Source organism: Leptodactylus fuscus, chromosome 11 (assembly GCF_031893055.1).
Source record: "Leptodactylus fuscus isolate aLepFus1 chromosome 11, aLepFus1.hap2, whole genome shotgun sequence".
In the NCBI taxonomy this organism is placed as follows: domain Eukaryota; kingdom Metazoa; phylum Chordata; class Amphibia; order Anura; family Leptodactylidae; genus Leptodactylus; species Leptodactylus fuscus.
This window is the reverse complement of record NC_134275.1, coordinates 88,208,371-88,235,467: the sequence shown is the minus strand read 5'-3', so window position 1 is coordinate 88,235,467 and position 27,097 is coordinate 88,208,371. Positions and strand designations below refer to the sequence as shown.

The following is a 27,097-nucleotide window of genomic DNA, read 5'->3' as shown; positions in this document are numbered from 1 at the left end:
GCGCAATAGCCGGGCGTAAGCAGGTGAGTTATTGGCAGCATCTCAATAATACAAAAAAGGTTCACTGACCTGGTGTGCACTATCTCTAAGATCTTATGAATCTGTGTACAGCGTGTACCACAATATCCACAGCCTCAGTGTGCACAGGATTGTATTGCAGGGAGTGTCTATATTTACAATATGCTGCATAGAGACTTGGAAACACCTTGTGATAGAGATGGATGAACCAACTGTTACATACCCGCAACCGGAATGTTACAAATTGTTATTTTATTTTATTTTTTTTTTACAAAACCAGATACTCGTCGTGGGCAATCTAAAAAGGCCAGCATATCACCCCAGCCCTGCAGATAGATGGGTTAGTGTCACCAGAACCAGCATATCACCCCAGCCCTGCAGATAGATAGGTTACTGTCACCAGAACCAGCATATCACCCCAGCCCTGCAGATAGATAGGTTACTGTCACCAGAACCAGCATATCACCCCAGCCCTGCAGATAGATAGGTTACTGTCACCAGACCCAGCATATCACCCCAGCCCTGCAGATAGATAGGTTACTGTCACCAGAACCAGCATATCACCCCAGCCCTGCAGATAGATAGGTTACTGTCACCAGAACCAGTATACCATCCCAGCCCTGCAGATAGATAGGTTACTGTCACCAGAACCAGCATATCACCCCAGCCCTGCAGATAGATAGGTTACTGTCTCCAGAACCAGCATATCACCCCAGCCCTGCAGATAGATAGGTTACTGTCTCCAGAACCAGCATATCACCCCAGCCCTGCAGATAGATAGGTTACTGTCACCAGAACCAGCATATCACCCCAGCCCTGCAGATAGATAGGTTACTGTCACCAGAACCAGCATATCACCCCAGTCCTGCAGATAGATAGGTTACTGTCACCAGAACCAGCATATCACCCCAGCCCTGCAGATAGATAGGTTACTGTCACCAGAACCAGCATATCACCCCAGCCCTGCACATAGATAGGTTACTGTCACCAGAACCAGTATATCACCCCAGCCCTGCACATAGATAGGTTACTGTCACCAGAACCAGCATATCACCCCAGCCCTGCAGATAGATAGGTTACTGTCACCAGAACCAGTATATCACCCCAGTGCTGCAGATAGATAGGTTACTGTCACCAGAACCAGCATATCACCCCAGCCCTGCACATAGATAGGTTACTGTCACCAGAACCAGCATATCACCCCAGCCCTGCAGATAGATAGGTTACTGTCACCAGAACCAGTATATCACCCCAGCCCTGGAGATAGATAGGTTACTGTCAGCACAACCAGCATATCACCCCAGCCCTGCAGATAGATAGGTTACTGTCACCAGACCCAGCATATCACCCCAGCCCTGCAGATAGATAGGTTACTGTCACCAGAACCAGTATATCACCCCAGCCCTGGAGATAGATAGGTTACTGTCACCACAACCAGCATATCACCCCAGCCCTGCACATAGATAGGTTACTGTCACCAGAACCAGCATATCACCCCAGCCCTGCAGATAGATAGGTTACTGTCACCAGAACCAGCATATCACCCCAGCCCTGCAGATAGATAGGTTACTGTCACCAGAACCAGCATATCACCCCAGTCCTGCAGATAGATAGGTTACTGTCACCAGAACCAGCATATCACCCCAGCCCTGCAGATAGATAGGTTACTGTCACCAGAACCAGTATATCACCCCAGCCCTGCACATAGATAGGTTACTGTCACCAGACCAGCATATCACCCCAGCCCTGCAGATAGATAGGTTACTGTCACCAGACCCAGCATATCACCCCAGTCCTGCAGATAGATAGGTTACTGTCACCAGAACCAGCATATCACCCCAGCCCTGCAGATAGATAGGTTACTGTCACCAGCACCAGCATATCACCCCAGCCCTGCACATAGATAGGTTACTGTCACCAGAACCAGCATATCACCCCAGCCCTGCAGATAGATAGGTTACTGTCACCAGAACCAGTATATCACCCCAGCCCTGGAGATAGATAGGTTACTGTCACCAGAACCAGCATATCACCCCAGCCCTGCAGATAGATAGGTTACTGTCCCCAGAACCAGCATATCACCCCAGCCCTGCAGATAGATAGGTTACTGTCACCAGAACCAGCATATCACCCCAGCCCTGCAGATAGATAGGTTACTGTCACCAGACCCAGCATATCACCCCAGCCCTGCAGATAGATAGGTTACTGTCACCAGACCCAGCATATCACCCCAGCCCTGCAGATAGATAGGTTACTGTCACCAGTCCCAGCATATCACCCCAGCCCTGCACATAGATAGGTTACTGTCACCAGAACCAGCATATCACCCCAGCCCTGCAGATAGATAGGTTACTGTCACCAGAACCAGCATATCACCCCAGCCCTGCAGATAGATAGGTTACTGTCACCAGAACCAACATATCACCCCAGCCCTGGAGATAGATAGGTTACTGTCACCACAAACAGCATATCACCCCAGCCCTGCACATAGATAGGTTACTGTCACCAGACCCAGCATATCACCCCAGCCCTGGAGATAGATAGGTTACTGTCACCACAACCAGCATATCACCCCAGCCCTGCAGATAGATAGGTTACTGTCACCAGAACCAGCATATCACCCCAGCCCTGGAGATAGATAGGTTACTGTCACCACAACCAGCATATCACCCCAGCCCTGCAGATAGATAGGTTACTGTCACCAGAACCAGCATATCACCCCAGCCCTGTAGATAGATAGGTTACTGTCACCACAACCAGCATATCACCCCAGCCCTGCACATAGATAGGTTACTGTCACCAGAACCAGCATATCACCCCAGCCCTGCAGATAGATAGGTTACTGTCACCAGAACCAGCATATCACCCCAGCCCTGCAGATAGATAGGTTACTGTCACCAGAACCAGCATATCACCCCAGCCCTGCAGATAGATAGGTTACTGTCACCAGAACCAGCATATCACCCCAGTCCTGCAGATAGATAGGTTACTGACACCAGACCCAGCATATCACCCCAGTCCTGCAGATAGATAGGTTAGTGTCTGTTGAAATAAGGTGTTTAACTTTTACAATGTTCCTCATATGGATGTATGAAGATTTGATAATTGAGGATAACTCTTTCCTTGAAGACAATTCACCATCGATAATTACACTTACATGTTTCACATGGTGTGGGCCTTGAAGGGTGGTATTTATTAGGAATATGAGTAGTGGATGTACCAGTTGAAATTGAGCACTGACCTCCAACTATGAGAACTTCAGATTTGTCCAGGTTCAGCTTAAGCCTGGTGGTATTCATCCATTCTTGTAGTTCAACTGGGCATGAACATGTGGCTGGAGATGGGCTCCTGACTCTGGGCTTGAAGGATATGTATAGCTGGGTATCATGTGCTTAATATTGATGGTCCAGGTTATGAACACTCTGCAAACAGCATTGGGGATAACTCAGAGCCCTGGGAATTCCCTATGATAAGTCTGGAGATTTTCTGTGGTTTTAGGGGATAAAGTACTTCAATATCTTTATTATATTTTACTGGACCTTGTGTTTGCTTGGCTGAAAGTATTTAATAATTTAGTATAAAATGAGTATTTGGAAGTGTCTTGTTACCTACAATATAAATGATGATGCCTTGTACTGACGGGCACAGGCTGGACCTGAAACCCTGTGAATTTATTGAGCAGCCTAGTGAGGTGCAGCCCTGAGCTGGTAAGTAGGGGGCACATTGCCAACACCGCTGATGGATGGGGTGAGAGTGATCTTATCAGAGGTGTATGTGTGCTGATTGTTCAGCCATTTATGCAGAGCACATGGGACACCCATTCTTTTGATCTTTGGGGCTCCCAGGGATTGGACCCTCACTGATCAGACCGATATCCCTTATCCTGTAGACAGTAGATATCTTTTGCTTATGGTCCACACTCAATAAAATCCAGATTACCTCTCCATATTACTTGACATGTTCCGAGTTGCCAATTGTCCCAAATTTGCCCGGTCATTTAAGACCTGACTGTGTGTTACTATTGAGAAATCCATGAAAGTCAAACAATCTGAAACAAAAAGTTGTCAGACGTAGATGATTCCCTTGACACGTTGAGTCCTCAGATAAACTGAGATTGTCCAAGAGAACTGCAAACAGATGAGCTGTGTGCAATAACATTAATAATTAACATTCGGAGCGTCATATTAATTACTTCACACCATCAATCAGGGGGGACAGTAAAAGATCTTACTCCGTTATAAAGCAATTGGCTTCTTTTTTTGGAGGATTTTTTACCTAGTACAAGAGTTTTTGGAGATTACGTAAAGCCGATGGATCATGTGAGCGGAGAATATTCTGGAAAAGATCAAAGATTCCCGTGTACAGTAAGTGACCTGCTCCGCTCTCTCGGGTCAGCTTATGTTACTTCTATTCAATCCATGATCTGATGATCTTTCCATAGTCTTATGACTTTCTTTATCTTCATGTCAGATCCTCATTTTCTATGTGTTTTCGATACTTTATAACAGTTTCTGTTCAGTCTTTTCCGCAGCTTTTTTTTTTGGCTCAGACTAGCAACCCGTTCACAACCAGAGAGGGAAGAAAATCAGACTCAAAGAGTGTAAAGACAGAGAACAACTTGGCTTTGTCTGCAAATTAATTGAAGAAAGATCCTGAATGTCAGTCTTAAGGTGTATCTAACCTTTCAGCAGTCTTTTCATAAATGGGCAGTGCTGTATATACATGAAGAATATCACAAGACTGAAGAATATCACAAGGACACTCAGCTCATATCTATAGTCACAGATCCACTTACCTGAAAGAGTAGAACAATCACTTCTCTTCTCCAGTCATCCCGCATCGCCTTTAGGAAATGTTGATCGTGCGCCCATTGGATCACTTCGCTGTTTTTTCACCCAACTTCAAAATAAGGCAATTACCTTAAAGAGATCCTACCAATAAACCAACATTTTTTTCTAATTACCACGTCGGAATGGCCTTAAGAAAGGCTATTCGTCTCTTATCTTTAGACGTGGTCTCCACGGCGCCATTCCTTAGAAATACCGGTTTTAACCGGTATGCAAATGAGATCTCCGCAGCAATGAGAGTGGGCCCCAGTGCTCAAATGACGATGGGGGCGTCCCTACTGCTGCCTGAGAGCTCACTCCAGTGACGCCTCCATCTTCAGCTGCAACCCCGCCTCTTCTGTCTTCCGTCTCGGTCCAACCTCCGATGCCTGCGCAGTACGCTCCTGTATTGAACTACAAGAGCAAGAGTAGCCTCCCAAAAATGCAAAACGGCCTCCCAAAATTTCAAGCGCAAGAGCTGCCTCCCAAAAATGGCCGCCGGCTGGCAGCCATTTTTGAGAGGCCACTCTTGTTCTTGTAGTTCAATACAGGAGCGAACTGCACAGGCATCGGAGGTTGGACCGAGACAGAAGACAGAAGAGGCGGGATTGCAGCAGAAGATGGAGGCGTCACTGGAGTGAGATCTCAGGCAGCAGTGGGGACGCGGTTTGGGCGCTGAGGCCCGCCCTCATTGCTGTGGAGAACTCATTTGCATACCGGTATTTCTAAGTAAGAGACCACGTCTAAAGGTAAGAGACAACTAACGTTTCTTAAGGCTAATGTATAGTGTATAGCATTCGGCAAATCAGTGCTGGTTCTGCAGCAGGCTCGGCCTTGCTAGTCAGGAGAGCTGGCAGCTTGCTGTTATGAGGGAGCTTACTTTTTCTCATAGGAATGAATTGACCAGTGTTGATTGGCCAGTGTACAGCATTCGGCCAATGAATTCCTATGACAAAAAAAAAAAAGTCAGCTGCCTCGTAACAGCAAGCTGCCAGCTCTCCTGACTAGCAAGGCCGAGCCTGCTGCAGAACCAGCACTGATTTGCCACAGGCTCTTCTTTGCTAGTCAGGAGAGCTGGCAGCTTGCTGTTACGAGGGAGATTACTTTTTATCAGCGCAACTGCAAGCGCTGTGCAGTTAAAGCGCACGGACCCCATAGACTATCATGGGGTCCGTGCGCTTTAACTGCACAGCACTCCTCCTAAACACTCTCCTCCTGCTACTCGTGGACTTGGTGACTCCTTTAGTCAAATAGTGGTTTCCCTTGAAATGAGCATTTTTTCCCCCCATAGACTATAATGGGATTTGATATTCGATCGAGTAGTCTAATATTGAGGCTCTACTCGAAAAGAATATTGAATCTCAAATATTTCACTGTTCGCTCATCTCTATATGATACATTTGAGATTTACTTCTATAAGTTTATATATGTATACGGTATTTTTGGACATAAGGTTACATTTATTGTTGCAAACTGTCGCACAACTTCCATTCAGGGTTTCGATGCAACCAGACCCCCAAGTGAAACTACAATGAAACCTTTTTGAGACTTCCACCCAAAATCGCATCAAAAAGTGGTAAAGTGGTCTTGTAGGGGGCGATCTTATCAAACAGGGGGTTTCACTATATCCAGTAATATCCTATGAGTAGAGTCCAGCATAGCAGGTTGTATACAGGGATAGCCTCCAAATCTTTAGATACAGAACAAGTTTTGTCATAAACATTCCTGATCTTTTTTTACAATCTCTCCTTGAAGGAACGTTTCTAGATAAAACAGAAGACGCTGAGAGTGAAATGATCTTTATTTCAGGTCATGTGACTACTATTACATACAGGATTAACAATTGTCCAGATGGGAATTTGATGAATCTTTGTATCTTTATAACGATAGGTACATATCATCTTATATGTGCAGCTAAACTTATTAGCCATGAGTCCATAAGCCATGAAGCCCACCGGGTTTGCTCATGTTCAGTCCCACAATAAATGTGCTTTAAGTTAAAGGGATATTCCAGATTCCATGGCTCAGAGAATAGAAAAATCATAACAATTTTCTAATGTACATGTAGTTAAGATTTTGTTCACAGATCTGTATATCAGTCCAGGGGACTCTCACTAAAGAAAAACATGGTATGGCCCATCATAGGTCTGTGTGCTGCATCCATATAAGAACATGGTGTCAGTCATATGACCCTTACATGTATCATGTGTCCTCTGACATACTATGGGAATATACATGTACAGTATTACTACAGCATCATCTCATCACCAAGTCTAGGACTAGCACATACAGCTCCTGAACCCTGAGACAGAAGAGTCCAAACAAGACCCCGAGAGGACCCCGGGAAACATAAGAGCTTTGGAGGGAGAGAGCTCCATATAAGAGCGACCACCAACTGGCCAAGGAAAGCGATGGATCACTCTTATATAAGATTCATACTGACAGCGTATATTTATATAATGAACATTTCTAAACCCCTATGGAAATAAACCAGCAGGAAATTTATTTACAATGATCTAGAATATTTCATTGTTTAATTCTGAGGCTGGAGTTGGGGTAAGCACTTTCTCATTGACTCCGACTTTACCCCCCCCCCCAATACCCCTATTGTACAGCCCTACAGAGGCCGAGCTTGCCTCCATGCTTAGTCCTATTCAGTCCATCGCTGCATTATACAAAACTATTCCATGGGTTATACAATTCTACTATACAGATAGGAGACAACTACATTGTTACTAAATACAAATGTATCCATTTACAATAGAATAGTATGATTTTTTTGTAATAGCAGATCGCTTTACATAGCATGTACCTTAGGCTTCAAGAGACTAACGTGGTAGAAAACAGCACTTATACACTGGAGGAATACTGCCAAGGCCCGATCCGATTGGTCTAATACTTATTTCATGATTTGGGACTAGGGGTTTGAAAGTGAAATTTTGTAACAAGGATGTAAAGTAAAGAAACAGCTCCATCCGGGCCAGACTCTCCCCAGGACAGATTCGTTTTCCTGTAAAGAAAAAAAGAAATCTTTAATAATGGATATAAATGTCTGAAGATGCTGCAGCTCGTGTAGCCAGAAACACAAAAAAAGGAACCACAAGCAAGTTAATGTGAATTTGTTGGGTCTCCTAGTTGAGGTAGCATAGGCTAGAAGAAGGAATACTGAATTAGGGGGTATATTAGGAAAAAAAATGTTGAATTGTAACCAGGACCCAGAGAAAGTCTGTGAGTCCTGCTCCCCCCCTCCCATATAGAAAGCCTGTGAGTCCTGCTCCCCCCACCACTCATATAGAAAGCCTGTGAGTCCTGCTCCCCCCCTCCCATATAGAAAGCCTGTGAGTCCTGCTCCCCCCACCACTCATATAGAGCCTGTGAGTCCTGCTCCCCCCACCACTCATATAGAAAGCCTGTGAGTCCTGCTCCCCCCACCACTCATATAGAGCCTGTGAGTCCTGCTCCCCCGCCACTCATATAGAGCCTGTGAGTCCTGCTCCCCCCACCACTCATATAGAGCCTGTGAGTCCTGCTCCCCCACCACTCATATAGAAAGCCTGTGAGTCCTGCTCCCCCACCACTCATATAGAAAGCCTGTGAGTCCTGCTCCCCCACCACTCATATAGAGCCTGTGAGTCCTGCTCCCCCCCACTCATATAGAGCCTGTGAGTCCTGCTCCCCCCACCACTCATATAGAAAGCCTGTGAGTCCTGCTCCCCCCACCACTCATATAGAGCCTGTGAGTCCTGCTCCCCCCACCACTCATATAGAAAGCCTGTGAGTCCTGCTCCCCCCCACCACTCATATAGAGCCTGTGAGTCCTGCTCCCCCCACCACTCATATAGAAAGCCTGTGAGTACTGCTCTCCCCACCACTCATATAGAGCCTGTGAGTCCTGCTCCCCCCACCACTCATATAGAAAGCCTGTGAGTCCTGCTCCCCCCACCACTCATATAGAAAGCCTGTGAGTCCTGCTCCCCCACCACTCATATAGAGCCTGTGAGTCCTGCTCCACCCACCACTCATATAGAGCCTGTGAGTCCTGCTCCCCCACCACTCATATAGAGCCTGTGAGTCCTGCTCCCCCACCACTCATATAGAGCCTGTGAGTCCTGCTCCCCCACCACTCATATAGAGCCTGTGAGTCCTGCTCCCCCCCACTCATATAGAGCCTGTGAGTCCTGCTCCCCCACCACTCATATAGAGCCTGTGAGTCCTGCTCCCCCACCACTCATATAGAGCCTGTGAGTCCTGCTCCCCCACCACTCATATAGAGCCTGTGAGTCCTGCTCCCCCCCACCACTCATATAGAGCCTGTGAGTCCTGCTCCCCCCACCACTCATATAGAAAGCCTGTGAGTCCTGCTCCCCCCACCACTCATATAGAAAGCCTGTGAGTCCTGCTCCCCCCACCACTCATATAGAGCCTGTGAGTCCTGCTCCCCTCACCACTCATATAGAACCTGTGAGTCCTGCTCCCCCCACCACTCATATAGAGCCTGTGAGTCCTGCTCCCCCCACCACTCATATAGAGCCTGTGAGTCCTGCTCCCCCACCACTCATATAGAGCCTGTGAGTCCTGCTCCCCCACCACTCATATAGAGCCTGTGAGTCCTGCTCCCCCCACCACTCATATAGAGCCTGTGAGTCCTGCTCCCCCCACCACTCATATAGAGCCTGTGAGTCCTGCTCCCCCCCACCACTCATATAGAAAGCCTGTGAGTCCTGCTCCCCTCACCACTCATATAGAACCTGTGAGTCCTGCTCCCCCCACTCATATAGAGCCTGTGAGTCCCGCTCCCCCCACCACTCATATAGAGCCTGTGAGTCCCGCTCCCCCCACCACTCATATAGAAAGCCTGTGAGTCCTGCTCCCCCCACCACTCATATAGAGCCTGTGAGTCCTGCTCCCCCCACCACTCATATAGAGCCTGTGAGTCCTGCTCCCCCCACCACTCATATAGAAAGCCTGTGAGTCCTGCTCCCCTCACCACTCATATAGAACCTGTGAGTCCTGCTCCCCACTCATATAGAAAGCCTGTGAGTCCTGCTCCCCCCACCACTCATATAGAGCCTGTGAGTCCTGCTCCCCCCACCACTCATATAGAGCCTGTGAGTCCTGCTCCCCCACCACTCATATAGAGCCTGTGAGTCCTGCTCCCCCACCACTCATATAGAGCCTGTGAGTCCTGCTCCCCCACCACTCATATAGAGCCTGTGAGTCCTGCTCCCCCCACCACTCATATAGAGCCTGTGAGTCCTGCTCCCCCCACCACTCATATAGAGCCTGTGAGTCCTGCTCCCCCACCACTCATATAGAGCCTGTGAGTCCTGCTCCCCCCACCACTCATATAGAGCCTGTGAGTCCTGCTCCCCCACTCATATAGAGCCTGTGAGTCCTGCCCCCCCACCACTCATAGAAAGCCTGTGAGTCCTGCTCCCCCCACTCATATAGAGCCTGTGAGTCCTGCTCCCCCCACCACTCATATAGAGCCTGTGAGTCCTGCTCCCCCCCACCACTCATATAGAGCCTGTGAGTCCTGCTCCCTCCACCACTCATATAGAGCCTGTGAGTCCTGCTCCCTCCACCACTCATATAGAGCCTGTGAGTCCTGCTCCCCCACCACTCATATAGAAAGCCTGTGAGTCCTGCTCCCCCCACCACTCATATAGAGCCTGTGAGTCCTGCTCCCCCCACCACTCATATAGAGCCTGTGAGTCCTGCTCCCCCCTCTTACCAACTGCAAAGGGCATGTGAGCATCATTCTTCTTAAAGTTGCCTTTCTCATCCAAAAAATTGTTTGGGTTGAACTTATCTGGTTCATCATAATATTCAGGGTCATAATGAACGGAGGTCAGGAGTGGGGAGACGTATGTGCCCTAAAGGAAGCAGAAAATAGATTTTCAAAATGGAAGTGAAAAGATGTCAAAAAGTTTCCTTGTGTACAATTAAACATATATATTTTTAATGTTGATTGTGACCCCCCATAGGGTCACAATGTACATTTTTCCCTATCAGTATGCCTTTGTATAATGGGAGGAAGTCCACACAAACACAGGGAGAACATACAAACTCCTTGCAGATGTTGCTCCTGGTGGGATTCAAGCCCAGGACTCCAGCACTGCAAGGCTACAGTGCTACCCACTGAGCCACCGCATCACCCCAACTCAAACATTATAATTGATAGGTCAAACCCTGAAAGGATTATAGATGTGAAGCCTCATCCTGTAGGATCTGCACCCCGGGTGTCCTCACCTAACACTATGTAACATAAATTGATCGGATAGCTATACATTGTATTTGTTATTTGAGAAAACAAAGTTGCAAATGTCCAGGACACATCGTAGAAGTTTTCCCTATTGTCCGGATGTTATAACCCTCGGCCATCTCTAGATCACAGACTGGGAAGTCTTGAGTGTTTGGATAAGACTTGTACAAGATTTATTCCTAATATATCCTCTAAGGGGCTCTGTGGGGGAGGGGCGCAGCGCTCAGCCCAATACTTTAATTCATTTGTTGTAGAACTCAATTGAGTTCTTAGGAACTGTCAACTAACTGGTTAAATCAAAACTGAACTTACAAACATCTTTTCATTTTATGGCAGCATTTGCGATGTTAATGAATTTTTTTGAGATTGTGAGCCCCATATAGCAATATATGATATAGGGATATATGATATAGGGATCACAATGTACATTTTCCTCCCCTATCAGTATGTCTTTGTAGAATGGGAGGAAATCCACACAAACACGGAGAAAACATACAAACTCCTTGCAGATGTTGTTCCTGGCAGGATTCGAACCCTGGACTCCAGCACTGCAAGACTGCAGTGCTACCCACTGAGCCACCGTGTTGCTCCAACATTCATGAATTTTGTGATATCATTTATCAACTATTTTGTCTTTTCTGTGAAATCCTGCATTGCTTTTTTCTTCTTCTATATGTAAATTTGTGCTCACTGGTGAAGGAATGGTATGAAGACCGGATTGTCCAATACGGAATATATTTATTGAAGAAGAATAAAATAGCACGACGCGTTTTGGGCAACCTGGGCCCTTTCTCAAGTGCAATCAAGCGAGACACGTCAGGCCAGATGGATGAATTTCCACCCCAAATGAACCTCTGGTTGTTGGTTTTCGTGCAGATCCCCAGATCCAGCAAATAGATAAATATACTAATCATAAATGCTCTGCAGATACAAGGCCACAATGCTACAGAAACCAACGCAAAGTACAGTAGACTTACAAAGTGGTGTGGATACAGAGAAGTCATACAGCAGGGTCAAAACCAGAAGAGAGCAAACGAGCGGAGGCAGGAGACAAACAATATCCAAGAAACAAGCCAAGGGTCAAAAATCCAGCCAGGAACTTTACAACATAATCAGAGGCAAAAAGGGGGATCCAAAGAGAAAGCCAGAGGTCACAAGTCATACAGGTGCACACACACAAAATAGAAAGCCAAACTAGCAAGGAGCAAACTAATAGTCACCACATGTCTCAGGAGGGCAGGGACTTATATAGGTCTCTTCAGATGCTAACTGGACCAATTCAAGAAGCCTTGAAAGTGCAAAATCCTCCCAGGTTGGATGGAAATGTTAAAGGTGCAGCAGCTGGAGAGAGAATTCTGACCCCTACACTGTGCTGTGACCTTCCTCTATAATGTGTCTATAGCTGCCCATAGACTACTGAGAGCAATGTTCCCTCTGTACGTGCTGTGATCTCCTGTGGATGATCTCCCCTACACTGTGCTGTGCTTAGTAGTGATCATGTAAAGTATTGATAGTTAATGCAATGTTCACCAGAGGTGTGCGGAGGGATCGCAGTCTAACCCGAGACCTTCTCAGAATGTAATAGAGCAACTTGTGGAAATACAGGAAAGCTACAGAAGATGAAGGGGAGGAAAGCAAATCAAGTTTATATATAAAAAGATTTACATTTCCATTGGTTCTCCTAATGTAGAAGTTGTATACATTATATATAATACGTAATAATCAGTTTTGTGATATTTTCGTTGGTTGCTGATTGGAGACAAACCTTGGGAATGGAGAATCCTTGGAGCACAGTATCTGTTGTTGTACAGCGAGGTAGACTGAGCGGTATGACGTCAACGTATCTCATGATTTCATAGATTGTTGCGTCCGTGTAGGGCATGTGATTTCTGTCCGCTATTGAAGGATTTCGATCTCTTCCAACAACTTTATCAATTTCTTCTTGCATTCTCTCTGGATTGGGATGAAGAAAGTTGTCAAGTGACCACAGCACAGGAATTCTGTCTATGTAACTCATGATGTAGCCAAAAGTCATCGGAACAGGAAGATGAACATTAACCTCACGTGACACTGAACACGGCCGACACTGGAGTATCCATGAACTGGAATCCCTACTGATGTTGGGGGCCACAGTAATGCCCTCTTTCCCAATCCACACTCAAAGTGAAAATATATTTAAGCAAGTGTCGATTCTTGTGCTGAAGAACCTTTGTGGGTCGTCCCCAATGCTGCTAGAGAACTCTCTCCTGTGACGCCTCCTCTTCTTCAGCCTCTTCTTCCAGAGGTGGCTTGTAACTTCTAAGGTCTCAGGCAGAGCAGACTGCACATGCCCACAGGCCACGAAAAAATGGCCACTTACAATACTAGCAAGCAGCCATTTTATTGTGGCCTGTGGGCATGCACAATCTGCTCTGCCCAAGGCCTTAGAAGTTACAAGCCATTGCCGGAAGTAGAGGCTGAAGATGATGCTGCTGAAGAAGAGGAGGCAGCACTGGAGAGAATTCTTCCGCAGTATTGGGGACTCCCCCAGTGCTGTCAGAGCACTTGGGCCCGCCCCCAGTGCTACGAGAGAGCCAATTTACAAACCGAGAGAAACCGGGATTGTAGGCGAACGTTAGCGTGGAGAAGACAACAAAAAACAAAAGACTTACAAAAAATTGGGTCTGAGTGATAGTATCCCTTTAAAGGACTTTTCTCTCCGGCCTTTTTGAGGTAAACTGGATGGGAACCCAGCAGACTGCATTATATTTTCTAGGACCCACAGGTTTCCATGTGAAATCACTTTTTAAGTGGGTAAGTGGGTTGACTTTCCATCTTTTGGGTTTTCAAGAGGACTCAGAGGATGGAAACCCATATGCTAATGTGAATCTAACCTCAGAACAATGGACTATAGCGGGTGCCTTCGCCAGTTACATGTGGTTAAAGATGGTATCTTAATACTGAGTGTCCCAGCGTTCACTTGTCCCGTGTTCAGCCTTCACCATAGCTCTGTTTTCAGAAATGTTATTTTGCCGGGGGGTCTGAGCCATTGGGACGAGTGCCCTGAGTGCTCAGTGCTAGGCAAAAGTGGTAACAAGCCTCTATGCCCTGATCAGGATGTTTTCTTACATGACTGCAGGTGATGGAAAGTTTCTTTGTGATGATTTTTTCTACCGCTCTGTTACTGCCATTCCACTCCAACTCCAAGGAGAAGATCTTTATTGTTGGACCCTTTACATGTTATAACAAAAGCTAAAGACAGATTCTGAGTTCACCTGCTATCTCTGGATATCTCATGAGGATCAGGATTCCATATCGCAGAGTTGTACTGACAGTCTCTGTTCCACCAAAGACCAGATTTTGAACAGTTCTTCCCAAACTTTTGATATAGAAAGGAGTGTCCGGGTTACCTTCTTCCTAAGAAAATAAAATACATCCAAACATTGAATATAAATCCAAGGCTGATATAATAAAGGTACCTGAGATGGGCCATTCATTGGTCCTCAGTGAAAAACAATCATGAATAGGACACATTATATAAAAAAAGAGATGCATGAAATAAATAAACCTATATGAAGGTGTGTGTGTGTGTGTGTGTGTGTGTGTGTGTGTGTGTGTGTGTGTGTGTGTGTGTGTGTGTGTGTGCGTGCGTGCGTGCGTGCGGGGGGGGGTTCATGTCAAACCAATTCATTTCCAAAGGGGCCACCAATGGATAGACATTCAAGATATACTTTTGTGAATGCATTTAATTCTGTCATCATCATAGCTTTTCTGTATTCACAGATGGCTCAGACCTCTCGAGTTGTAGGTACAGTGCAGGACGGCCAGTCCCTCAGACTGATCTGGAAAATCTGGCCAGATCGGAAGCAAAATTTTAGCAATTATAAAATGATATTTACTTTTACTTTTTGGTAGAGTTGGAAGGGACCTCAAGGGCCATCGAGTCCAACCCCCTGCGAGTGCAGGTTTTCCTAAATCATCTATATTTGGGGGCAAACAGTAAACATGGCATTTATAGGGTCAATAGATCCCTGTTGGGTGACTCTCCATTGTATTAGGGTTTGAGTCTAATCTTATATATGAAAATGAGTTTCTGTCTGTCCATCTGTTCTTTATGCGCGACCAAATGACTTGACCAATCGTCACCAAATTTGGCAAACAGATCCATCAGATGTCCGGGAAGGTTTTAGATTGGGTCTCAGCTCTCTAGGATGTACCATTCCTAAGATACAGTATTCCCAAAACAATGACCTGCATATTAGCCAATTCATACCTGCAAGTGTTTCACTTGTATTCCAACTGCCATGCACACAGTGACTCCACATGCACACAGCATTACTCCAGGTCTCCATAACTTATATCCAACATTTATGTCCAAACTAAGATATATACATCAGAGGATTAGATACACAGCTCAGCACACACCAACACATATCAGAGGATTAGATACACAGCTCAGCACACACCAACACACATCAGGGGATTAGATATACAGCTCAGCACACAGTATCACACACTGGGTGTTTTTATAGGTGTTGCTACGGATGTGATGGATACTTTTTTTTCTCATTCACAAGGGAACAAAACATATTTTTACTTTTTTTTCTGTAAAACAATTTAGGTGGAGCCGTCTGAGGTCAGAGGGTGGGAGGATTAAAACACCTTTCTCCTCTCCACATTGTGAGCTGTAGAACAGATGAAGTGAAGTCCTGAACAGGGGCCCCTTTAAGTCAGAACATGCTAATGAGAAACTGAAAATTAGTTTTCTACACCAGACGATCACAAAACAAGTCTGAACATATCCCAAGTAACAGACTATATTTATTTTAGAATTGGTCGTTTTTACCTCTTTCATCTTAATGAGGAAACAATCTATATAATCGCGAGGATTTTTTGGATCAAGTGTCTTCTCATGGTCCTTGACAAACTCGTCAGTGATATCATAGATGTCTTGAAAATTCCTCCACATCTTCTTATGTCGACCTGGGATATATTCCATAAAACCCGGATACATGTTGTAGAGCTGAGGAGCAAGGAAAGAAAATCCTCATTATTTCCCTATTTGTTGGAGGGTTTGATTAAAGTATTATACGGTCATGGTGGCAAATGTTGGCTTCCCTGAAAATTTTCCAGAAAATTAAGTATTTCTCCGAGACGATTATTGCAATTACATATTGGTTATACACAGGTTTGTTTCCTTGTGTATTGGAACACATGCTGTAACACTCGTGACCTAGGATGCAAACCTAGCTTTCTGACACTGGGCCCTACCTTGAGACCAAAAATCCTTTGGTTATTTTCAGATCAGGACTGCTTGTCTACCATCTGGACTATCCTGCGTTCAAACCTTTCATCAGTTTTTCTGTTCCCTTCACATTCAGGGAGATTATCTACAGGGCCACAGGGTATGAACTTCTGGATTATGTTGTGCACCCTGGACAAAGGAATATCCAGATGTCTTGAGATTGGCTTGTATCCTGGAGATAGTTGAAATTTTCACCAATTTTGGTTCTCAAGTCCTTAGGCAGACACACAATGCACAGATGGAGTCAACTTTTCTGGGGTTTTTTTTAGTTTTTTTTTTTTTTTTTTTGAAGGTGCCCACACCTGTTACTTGCCACAGGTGAATTTCAAATATCATCACATGGTTGAAACAAAGTTATCTACCCTCAATTTTGGAAAGGTGCCAAAAATGTTGTCTGGCCCATTTTTAGAGTTTTGTATGAAATGTCTCATTTGCCTTTTTTTTCTCAGTTTTTTTTGGCATTGTTTCAGTACACAAAAGTGAAATATAAGTGTGTATAACAAAACTTGTGTAATTACAATAATTTTTTGGGAGAAATACTTCAGGTTAGGGAAAATATTCAGGGGTTTCTAAACGTATGTAATGTTTTGTTACTGGAAGTGTCAGAGGTCAGATAGTTTAATGGGAGTAATAATTTAATGTAAGTCTTTGGTACGGGATCAGCCGTATCCCTCACATAGGGTCACCATCATAATGGGAATCAAGTTTGAAGCAATTACAAAGTTGATCCAGAGAGAGAATACAAAGAATGTCTCGGTACAGAATCTGATTTATAATCCATTGTTTGTTGCTTGATCACTTCATCACAATTGTCAATCACTAAATTAGAGATAATCACAAATATTTACATAATATCATATTGGAAAAACCTTCCGATACAGGTAGTCAGACTTGATATGATATCAGCTCTGGCTCAGTGGAGGTCCCAGAGGAAGATAATTCATAAGAAGGAACTACACGGTCACTTACAGGGGTCCTGGCTGCGGACTCGGGGTAGATGATTGAGAATTCACATTACCCATAGAATGGAAGTGCCCCGTCCTGTACGTCTATGGGATTCCAATTTCAGTGCACTGTGGCTATGGGAGGATGTTATGTCACATGGAGGCATCTGATGCTGCCAAGGCTGATATCGGACTATAAAGTGCCGGACTATCAGAGTATTATTCTAGGACATTTCCTTCTACTCACCGTTCCCCACATGCTGCTCATGATACTGAAGTTGCTATTGATACTGTGAATTATTGCCATCAGTCTCTTGTCCCCATAATCAAAGCGCTTCCCGTAGACTACGGAGCAGATCACGTTGGAGACTGCACGACCAAAGTATACCGTAGGATCGACTGGAGACCCTAAGCAAGAAAGGTCACAAAGAGATAATTCTGAAATTTCCCCACTGTGGATTATCTTATCTTATAACTGATATTATATGATGGGGAATTCTTCCTAAATCTAGAGGGAATCTTCATAAAAAGTTGAGACACTTTGTAAATACTTTGCATTACTTATTGTATCTTGTTCTGATGTTAAGTTACAGCCTGTGTTATAGTAGGGATCTGCATTTATCAATCTGCAGCCTTCAGAGCTGGAATCTTCCAACATTCTTTGTTGGCTCAATGTCTGCGCAGACCTTACTCGTCATTTACAGTATAATAATGTATCTATTGATTAAAGGGTCTTGTCATTGAGGAAAATACTAGCAGACTCTATTAGATGCACTTAAAGGGGATGTCCAGTTTCAGGAAATAAATATACAGTGCAAAAAATATGTGCAAAATTTTGGACACCCGTGGTCAAGATGACTTATTGTGAACGGTTAAGCAAGCTAAAAATAAAATGATCTTCTAAAGACATAATATTATAGATGACACTTTCTCAATGTAATTTTAGGAAAAAAAGAGATATATATATATATATATATATATATATATATATATATATATATATATATATATTATATAACTTTTTTATATTTTTTTAATTTTTTAAATTTTTTTTTCAAAGTTTACACTTTCAAAAAATATCAAAAAAATTAAAATGTCCTGATGCAAAGGTTTGGCCACCCTGCATATTTAGTACCCAGGAGCGCCCCCTTTAGCAAGTATCACAGCTTGTACAGGCTTTCTGTAGTCAACCAAGAGACTTTCAATTCTTATTTGAGGAATTTTCCTCCATTCTTCCTTGGAAAAATCTTCTAGTTCTGTGAGATTCCGGGCTTGTCTTCCTTGCTCTTTTGAGATCTCGCCACAGATTATCAATGATGTCAGATCAGGGGATTGTGAGGGCCACGGTAAAACCTTCAGCTTGTGCCTTATTAGATAGTCTATGGTGGATTTGGACGTGTGTTTAGCGTAATTATCTATCTGTAGAAGACATCCTCCTCTGCCTCCTCATCATCATCTTTTCAATTTCAGACTATTTTTTGCTATTTACAGATGGAGTTTTGTTTTCTTCAAGAATTTGCTGAGATTTCATTGAATCCATTCTTCCCTCTACCTGTGAAATGTCCCCTGTGCCATTTGCTGCAACTCAACCCCAAAGCGTGATTGCCCCTTTTTCCTGCTTAATGGTTGGAGAGATGTTCTTTTCCTGAAATTCTGTGCCCCTTTTTCTCCAAACATATCTTTGATCATTAGGGCCACAGAGTTTCTTCTATTTTATCCAGATCGGTCCACAAGACTTGTTCCCACAATGCATCAAACATCATTGTTTAGATGTTCTTCTTCAAACTTCTGATGCGGAATTTTATGGAGAGGACACAGGAGAGGTTTTCTTCTGATGACTCTTCCATGATGATCATATTTGTGCAGGTACCGCTGTACAGTAGAACAATGTACCTCAACTCCAGAGTCTGCTAAATCTTCCTGAAGGTCTTTTGCATTGGCTGGGGTTCTGATTTACCAGTCTAACAATCCTACAAGCAGCTGTCTCTGAAATGTTTCTTGGTCTTCCAGACTTTATCTTAACCTGTCACTGCCACTTCTTAATTACATTTTGACCTAAGGAAAGGACAAGCCGAGAACACTTTGCCATCTTCTTATAGCCTTCTCCTGCTTTGTGGCCTCCACCATTGTCATTCTCAGAGTGCTCAGCAGCTGCTTAGAAGACCCCATGGCTGCTGGATTTCGGCACAAGATTAGAGGAGGCAGCCGAGGATTTATAAAGCTTTTCCTAACAATAATAGTGAACAAGTCATAACTCTAATGGCTAATGAAGGTCTGAGACCTTGGACACAAATCTACAAGGGTGCCCAAACTTTTCCAAGGTTCTACTTTCTCCTTTTCACTTTAAATTTGTACTCAAACATAATAATACCCTGATATTGTGTAAAATTATAGACACGTGGGTTTAATCTTTAACTTTATGCCTTTTAAAGATCATTTCATCTTGTCTAACTATGTGTCTTTGATCCGGGGTGTCCAAACTTTTGCATGCCGCTAATTGTCTCATTACAACAAAGCTATCAGACATCTGTCCTGTAACAAGACATGTACCTGCGTGTTCATTACATGCTTATGGACTGATTGTATCCACTAGAAGTATGTAGAAGGAGTGACAGTAAGCTGAGATCTAGAGATCCCTGAGGATCGGATACAGAAAGTATATTGGAAAACTGCAAAACTTTTCATTAGAGAAACAATAACATTTATTTGCAGACACTGGACAATCCCTTTAATGAGAAGCTCTGCTGATGTTACTTGGGTTGGCCGCTGTTCACATCCATGTTCTGGTATCTCTTAGTCTTATTGTAGGGAATGGCGCCACCTACCAAATTCTGTAGATGGTTGCAGTCATGAATTTTGTCAACAAGCAATGTACTATATCTTACTCTCCATTTCTTAGCCTTACCCTTTGTTTCCTTCAGCCCTTTGATAAGGAAGTGCCCCTCCTCCAGGATTCTCTCTTCTATACTTCGCTTCCCCATGCCAAAGTTTCTCAGCGTCAGCAAAGCAAATCGCCTGCGTCGCTTCCAGCCATCACCATTGGTAAATCCTATGTCTATGGAGGGAATAGAACATAAGTAATAAAAGAATCCAACAGACTCCTGAGACAATTACAATGTAACCTAATCCCACCTACATTCTAAGTATGTTTTTCTGCCTCTCTCTTACCATTGATCTGATCCATCTTCTATGAACCACATTATATATTTCTGTATACATTGGGCCTTCGTGTGTCACTGGCCAATGCTCCGCATAGGGATATTAGTCAGTGCTGTCACCTTATATAATAGTCTGCAATGGCTTTATATTTGGCATTACATTAGACCACATTAGGTTTATTGTGTTGCTGCCACCTAATGACCAAAATGACCCATTGCTCTGTCTGCATAAATATTGGTTTATTCCTTGCTTGTAATGGTACGTCCCATAAGCCTGTCACATGATCCTTCCAGCCAATGGCATCTGCTGATGTCTCTGAAGGTTCTAGAACCTGCTAGATTTGCCCCTCCCTCCTTGGAGAGTGTGCGGTTCCTTCAGTAGTGAGTTGGGGCCTGTCCTAAGACCGGACAACATCTCCTCATCATGTCTCCCTCAGACGTCTCCTCTGCTCCTCCATTACATTGTCCACCTGCCAAGTCTTCCCCAGTAGCCCTCACTGAGGTGTTTTATGAAGAGGTTGTATCCAGGGGTCAGGCCTAGCCAAACCTGCTGACCCCTGACCCTGAGGACAACCTGTACTGGGTCACTGCTGTGTACAAGAGTCCTTTGTGATTCCTTGTAAGACTTGGCCAAGCTCCTCTCCTGTCGTCCAGTCCAGAAGAACATCTTCTCCTCACAGGTGTTTCTGAGCCTAATCCTATGTCCGGGCCCCTTTACCTGCTCCGGGCCTGTAATGGTTCCTCCAGCCTGGGCACTATACAGTCTATATCCACGTGTGTAGCTCCATCTCCTCGCTGAGCCAAGACGTGAAGGCTCTTTCTGGGCAGAAGCCTTGTTACTTGGACTGTGTATTCCTTAAAGATCACCCCCCCTAACAACCGAGTATACGGCCTGCTCCGAGCAGAAGTTACTATAGGAGAGTGTGAACAGACTGTTACACGTATCTTCCCTTTCTGTACCACTGACTGTGCCGACCTCTGAAGTGACCTTTCCTCTGCACATCTATATATATCTGGATTACAGATGTTTTATGCACAATCCTTCAGTAAAGATCTGTGACTTGGTTTACCCTGACCTTGTGTCCAGAAGTCATTGGCCTGCACATCGCCCATGGGAATTCCAGGGGGATTTAGATTCGTGGGACACCAGAAACACTAGGGCTGCATGTAGTCTGCCACGTGATCTTACATACCCAGCCAGCCTCAATGGTGTTACCCCTGGTTACCACATTCAGCGCCTTGCAAAAGTATTCGCACCCTTGAACTTTTAACCTTTTGCCACATTTCAGGCTTCAAACATAAAGATATCAAATTTTAATTTTTTAGGGGAAGAATCAACAACAAGTGGGACACAATTGTGAAGTGGAACGAAATTTATTGGATATTTAAACTTTTTTAACAAATAAAAAGCTGAAAAGTGGGGCGTGCAAAATTATTCAGCCCTTTACTTTCAGTGCAGTACACTCACTGGGTTCAGTTCAGTTCAGATCTCTGAATGGTCCAATGTTGTCCTAAATGACTGATGATGAGAAATAGAATCCCCCGGTGTAACCAAGTCTCTGTATAACGCACCTGCTCTGTGATAGGCTCAGGGGTCTGTATAAAGCGCAGAGAGCATCATGAAGACCAAGGAACACACCAGGCAGCTCCCACATACTGTCGTGGAGAAGTTTAAAGCCGGATTTGGATACAAAAAGATTTTCCAAGCTTTAAACATCCCAAGGAGCCTGTGCAAGCAATCTTATTGTAATGGAAGGAGGATCAGACCACTGCAAATCTACCGAGACCTGGCCGTCCCTCTAAACAAGGAGAAGACTGATCAGAGATGGAGCCAAGAGGCCCAGGATCACTGTGGAGGACCTGCAGAGATCTACAGCTGAGGGGGGAGAGTCTGTCCATAGGACAACAATCAGTCCCTGTACAGTGCACAAATCTGCCCATTATGGAAGAGTGGCAAGAAGAAGCCATGTCTCACAGATATCCATAAAGAGTCTGGTGTAAAGTTTGCCACAAACCTCTTGGAAGACACCAAACATGTGGGAGAAGGGGCTCTGCTCAGAGGAAACCAAAATCAAACTTTTTGGCCACGATGCAAAACAATATGTTTGGCGTAAAAGCAGCACAGCTCATCCCCCTGAACACCCCCTGATCCCCCTGTCACACATGGTGGGGCGGCATCAGGGTTTGGGCTTTTCTTCAGCAGGGACAGGGAAGATGGTTAAAATTGATGGGAAGATGGAGCTGAATAGAGGACCAATCTGAAAGAAAACCTGTTGGAGTCTACAAAAGACCTGAGACTGGGATGCAGATTTATCTTCTAACAAGACAATGATCCAAAACATAAAGCAAAATCTACAATGGAACGGCTGACAAATAAACGTCTCCAGGTGTTAGAATGGCCAAGTCACAGTCCAGACCTGAATCCCATCGAGAATCTGTGGGAACGGCTGATGCTGCTGCACAAACGTCTCCATCCAACCTCACTGAGCGCAAGCTGGTTTGGGCAAGAATTTCAGTCTCTCGATGTGCAAAAAAGATAGAGACAAACCCCAAGCGACTTGTAATCGCAGCAAAAGGGGGCGCTACAAAGTCTTAACTGCAAGGGGGCCGAATAATTTTTTACGCCCCACTTTTCAGTTTATATTTTTGTTAAAAAAGTTTAAAATAACTAATAAATTTCGTTCCACTTCACAGTTGTGTCCCACTTGTTGATTCTTCCCCCCAAAAATTAAAATTTTACAACTTTATGTTTGAAGTTTGAAATGTGGCAAAAGATTGAAAAGTTCAAGGGGGCCGAATATTTTCGCAAGGCACTGTATACAGTATATACAAGAGCGGGGCTGTATATGGAAAGAAGTAAAAAGACAGAAGTCCTGGAGTTGATCTAAGATGACAGTTATCAGAAACCATCACAATCTCACCGTGTTCTCCTATGAAGTTCCTGAACACTGGATAGTCTCCTCTATCACCGAATACATCATTCTGGTCAATGAAGGCTTCTTTCATCGCTTTATAGCCACATACGACAATTCCTGGTTTCGGTCCAAAGTACAAAGTAAAGACCGGCCCATATTTCTCCTTCATCTGTGGAAACATATTTGACCCAACATATGAGCACAGATTTGTCAGGACGTCCAGTCAGTTCCCATGTCTATTAACATATAATTCCATCAAGAAAACTTGGCCGACACAAAAGGAACCTTGTAGAAGAAGCCGAGCACTGGCCACCCAACTAGAGATGAAGAACGTTCTGCAGCAGCGAGGAAACAAAAGTTGGAGACCGACAAGGCAGTGAATGCAACCTCTGACCTCGAGGGCTATTGGTATGTTACTTCTAGAAGGTGCTTATTGGTGTTCTATTGTTATAGTCCTCTATATACATGTTCTTCTTGGTGGCTCCACATTCTGTAATAATTATGGAATTTGTGGACCTAAACATGTATCAGGTGTATGATGAATCCGCCTTAGGCTAAAGCCCCACATAGCGGCTGCAACAAATTTCTGCTCCACTCATACCTATAAGGAAACCGCCAGCATTTCCGTAGGCAGACTTGCCATGCCCGCTGCTCGTAATTTTTGGCAAGAAGTGGTTTAGATTTGCAGGGTCCAGGATATGAGACCCAACTTACCGGGTATGGATGAACTATCCTAAGGGTTAGTCATCAACATGCAAGTCCTAGAAACCTGTAAAGTAGTAAGGTGTTTCTGGAATGTCTTCAAGGATTTACTCAGTTGGAATAATATTGATTTGGGTGAAATTTTGAGCAGAATGTGCAGATGCTTTAAGATAATCTCTGTGTATATTCTGGTGCTTTACCCTTATATTCTGCTCTCTCGTTACATTGGTCTGTATTCTTATAACGTTGTTGCGATGGTTCTACCAGATATTGTGCTGCCACATTTTTGCTGCCCCCTATGCTGTGAATAAATTAATTTGGACTTGTGTTTTTTTTTGTTTTTTTTGTTATAGAAGGTGTTAAAATATTTTGAGAATTTTTTGTCCACAGAATAGGATTTGTGATTATTTGGAGAGAACATTTGCAGGACCTGGAATATCAATAGTATTTGCCAATGTTTTTGGAAGAATTTCTGGATTTATCGGAATTGTAGGTGGTGACAGAATGACCATAGACTTGCACATTCTCAGTCAGCGCCCTCTATTGGTGTGCATTCTTGAGGCACTGGCTTCCTAATTACATCATGGAAGTCAGATTTGCATATTCTTCCCATGTTCCTTTGCACAGTCGAGCACTCATGGCTTAATAAGACTCCACACACCTAAATGGTAGTTTTCTCCCTATGGAGTGACGATATCCCCTCAACCCCGTCTAAGCCTCTCACCTCTGCCAGGTCAGTCCTCTCTGCGCCAAGCTGATGAGATGCAAATACATCGAAACAGGTGTCCTTGGCTGAGAGACTGTACCTGGTAAAATCCCAACATCATTGCAAACAAAGGCCTCTGAGCAGGTCGGCATGATGTTAAAGGGAGCGCCCCCTATAGGTGTGTTTGACTGAGACTCTGTCTTCCTAATTACATCATGGAAGACAGACTTGCACATTCTCAGTCAGCGCCCTCTATTGGTGTGCATTCTTGAGGCAATGGATTCCTAATTACATCATGGAAGTCAGTCAGATTTGCATATTCTTCCCAGTTACCATCTAGGAAGAGAGGACGAGAAACATGGGGAGTCCTGGTGCCATATTGTGCTCCAAACTCTCTAGCTAACCTGTTTCTAATATGTTTTGGTCCCATCATCATATCAACCCCCAACTAAAAAAAATAGGGTCTGAGCTGCAATCCCACAACCAGCCTGTTTTCCTGCAGTATCGGGCAGAGGGCAGTGACGCTTTGTTTAACCCTTAAGTACTACCATGGTTTCTATGCTAATGATATGTCTATGGTAGTGGTGTATGATAGACACCATGATAGTACTTAAAGGTTAAGGTCATGACACACAAGAATGGTCCCCGTCCAGTCCCTCCACACCTGGGCCGCACAATAATCTATTCTGCATTTTCTACCATTACAATTCTTTACGTGGACTTTGTCTTTTGTATTTTCTTGGTATATTCAAGGCTTTGTCCGTATAATATGTCTATAACTTATTGAATTTCACTGCTCTTTACATTTCGCACATTCGATCTCAATTTCTTCTTGGAACTATCAGAGTGTTCGTGCGCAGGTTTGCGTGGTTTCACTATTATAGGGCTGGGATTAAACGTGCGGACCCGGATTGTGTATCTTCGTGTAGACAGGTAAAGTCTTTGGAGATATCACGTAAATCTTCTGCATATTTCACTTGAGCTCTACTTCTGTTATATCCTTGATTGACAATAGTGATATAGAAAAGAATCTGAGCGGAGACTGAATCTGGTGGATTTATCACCTGATGGGGCCACTTTATGGGGAAGCACCACCTGAATGGTTCCCTTTAAGGGTTATCCTACTGCTGGGATCCTTCGTATTTACGTGGACTCTATGGAGAAGCATGGCAGGAAGTTTTCAACTTATTCTACAGTGCCCCCACAGGAGAAATTGAGCATTACACAATAATATATAATGGCAACTTACATGAGGCTATTACTATGACATGGATATATTTCCATATATTATAGTGTGATTATATTTGCACCATTATCTCTCACCTTCATGAGTGTAGTGACAATGTCGTTTGTGTCGATCTGAAGAAGATTCCCCAGCAATGGGATGGGCAGAGGTCCTGGGGGGAGCGTCGCCTTCTCTTTGAAGATCTTCCGGTAGCTCAGGATGATATAAGACAGGATGAAGATGAAGAGAAGAAGGAGTGTGCTGCTCCAATCCATCCTGCCAAGGGAGTCACAGATGTATAAAGCATTATATATGTGTTATTGTACAGGAGTTGAAAAATAATGATTTGCAACTTTTTGAGCTCAGTTTCGTAAAAATTTGGCAACTTTTTGCATTTCTAAACCACTCACACGGCTTTTGAATACTGAGAATGTTCGGCCTGTCGAGGTCTCTGAAGCTTATTAAAAAGTCACAGACTCGGGCCCACATGGCTTCACGGCTCAATTTTATAAGTCTCTACAGTCAAACCTTGGCGCCTTTCTGCTATGGGCTTTCAGTTCTAAATCGCCCAACACCTCCTTTCCTCCTTCTTTCCTTCATTCTCATATTTCAGTAATACCCAAGGAGGCAAAGACCGTTTACTCTGCTCTAGTTATAGGCTTATATCCCTCATCAATACCGATGCAAGGCGCTAGGCCAAACTCATTGCCAACAGATTGGGGCCACATATGGAGGACCTTGTGCACCTAGACCAGGTGGGATTCATACCCCATAGAGAGGCTCAGGATAACACCTTGAAGGCCTTTCCTGCTATCAATCATGTGCAAAGCTCACACACCCCAATGATGCTGCTAATGCTGCTATTGCTACACGCGGAGAAGGCCTTCAACTGGGTCGATTGGAAGTTCTTGAAGGCCACTCTAACTCATAAGGACTAGGCCCTGCCATGATCACTCAGATCATAGCCCATTTTAATTCCCCACAAGCACAAGTGTGTGTAAATGGCACTCTCTCCTCCCCGCTCACCATCCATAATGGCGCTCTCTCCTCCCCG

General features: G+C 44.3%; 1 protein-coding gene across 1 annotated transcript; it reads right to left on the bottom strand.

The window, feature by feature from the left end:
* Window positions 1-7,672: 7,672 nt before the first annotated feature.
* LOC142184246 (cytochrome P450 2F3-like) lies at window positions 7,673-26,318 on the bottom strand. Its single transcript, XM_075259014.1, has 9 exons — window positions 26,142-26,318; window positions 23,417-23,579; window positions 20,243-20,392; window positions 17,585-17,745; window positions 15,935-16,111; window positions 14,364-14,505; window positions 12,875-13,062; window positions 10,579-10,720; window positions 7,673-7,854 (listed from the first exon to the last, which is right to left on the bottom strand). The coding sequence occupies exons 1-9, from the start codon at window positions 26,316-26,318 to the stop codon at window positions 7,673-7,675; spliced, it is 1,482 nt and encodes a 493-aa protein (XP_075115115.1).
* Window positions 26,319-27,097: the final 779 nt, after the last annotated feature.

Coding starts and splice junctions, on each gene's coding strand:
- LOC142184246 (XM_075259014.1), bottom strand. CDS start 26,318: ATGGATTGGAGCAGCACACTCCTTCTTCTCTTCATCTTCATCCTGTCT. Junction 20,393..23,416: donor GAACTTCATAGGAGAACACG/GTGAGATTGTGA, acceptor TTCCCTCCATAG/ACATAGGATTTACCAATGGT. Junction 17,746..20,242: donor AGGGCTGAAGGAAACAAAGG/GTAAGGCTAAGA, acceptor TTTCTTGCTTAG/GGTCTCCAGTCGATCCTACG.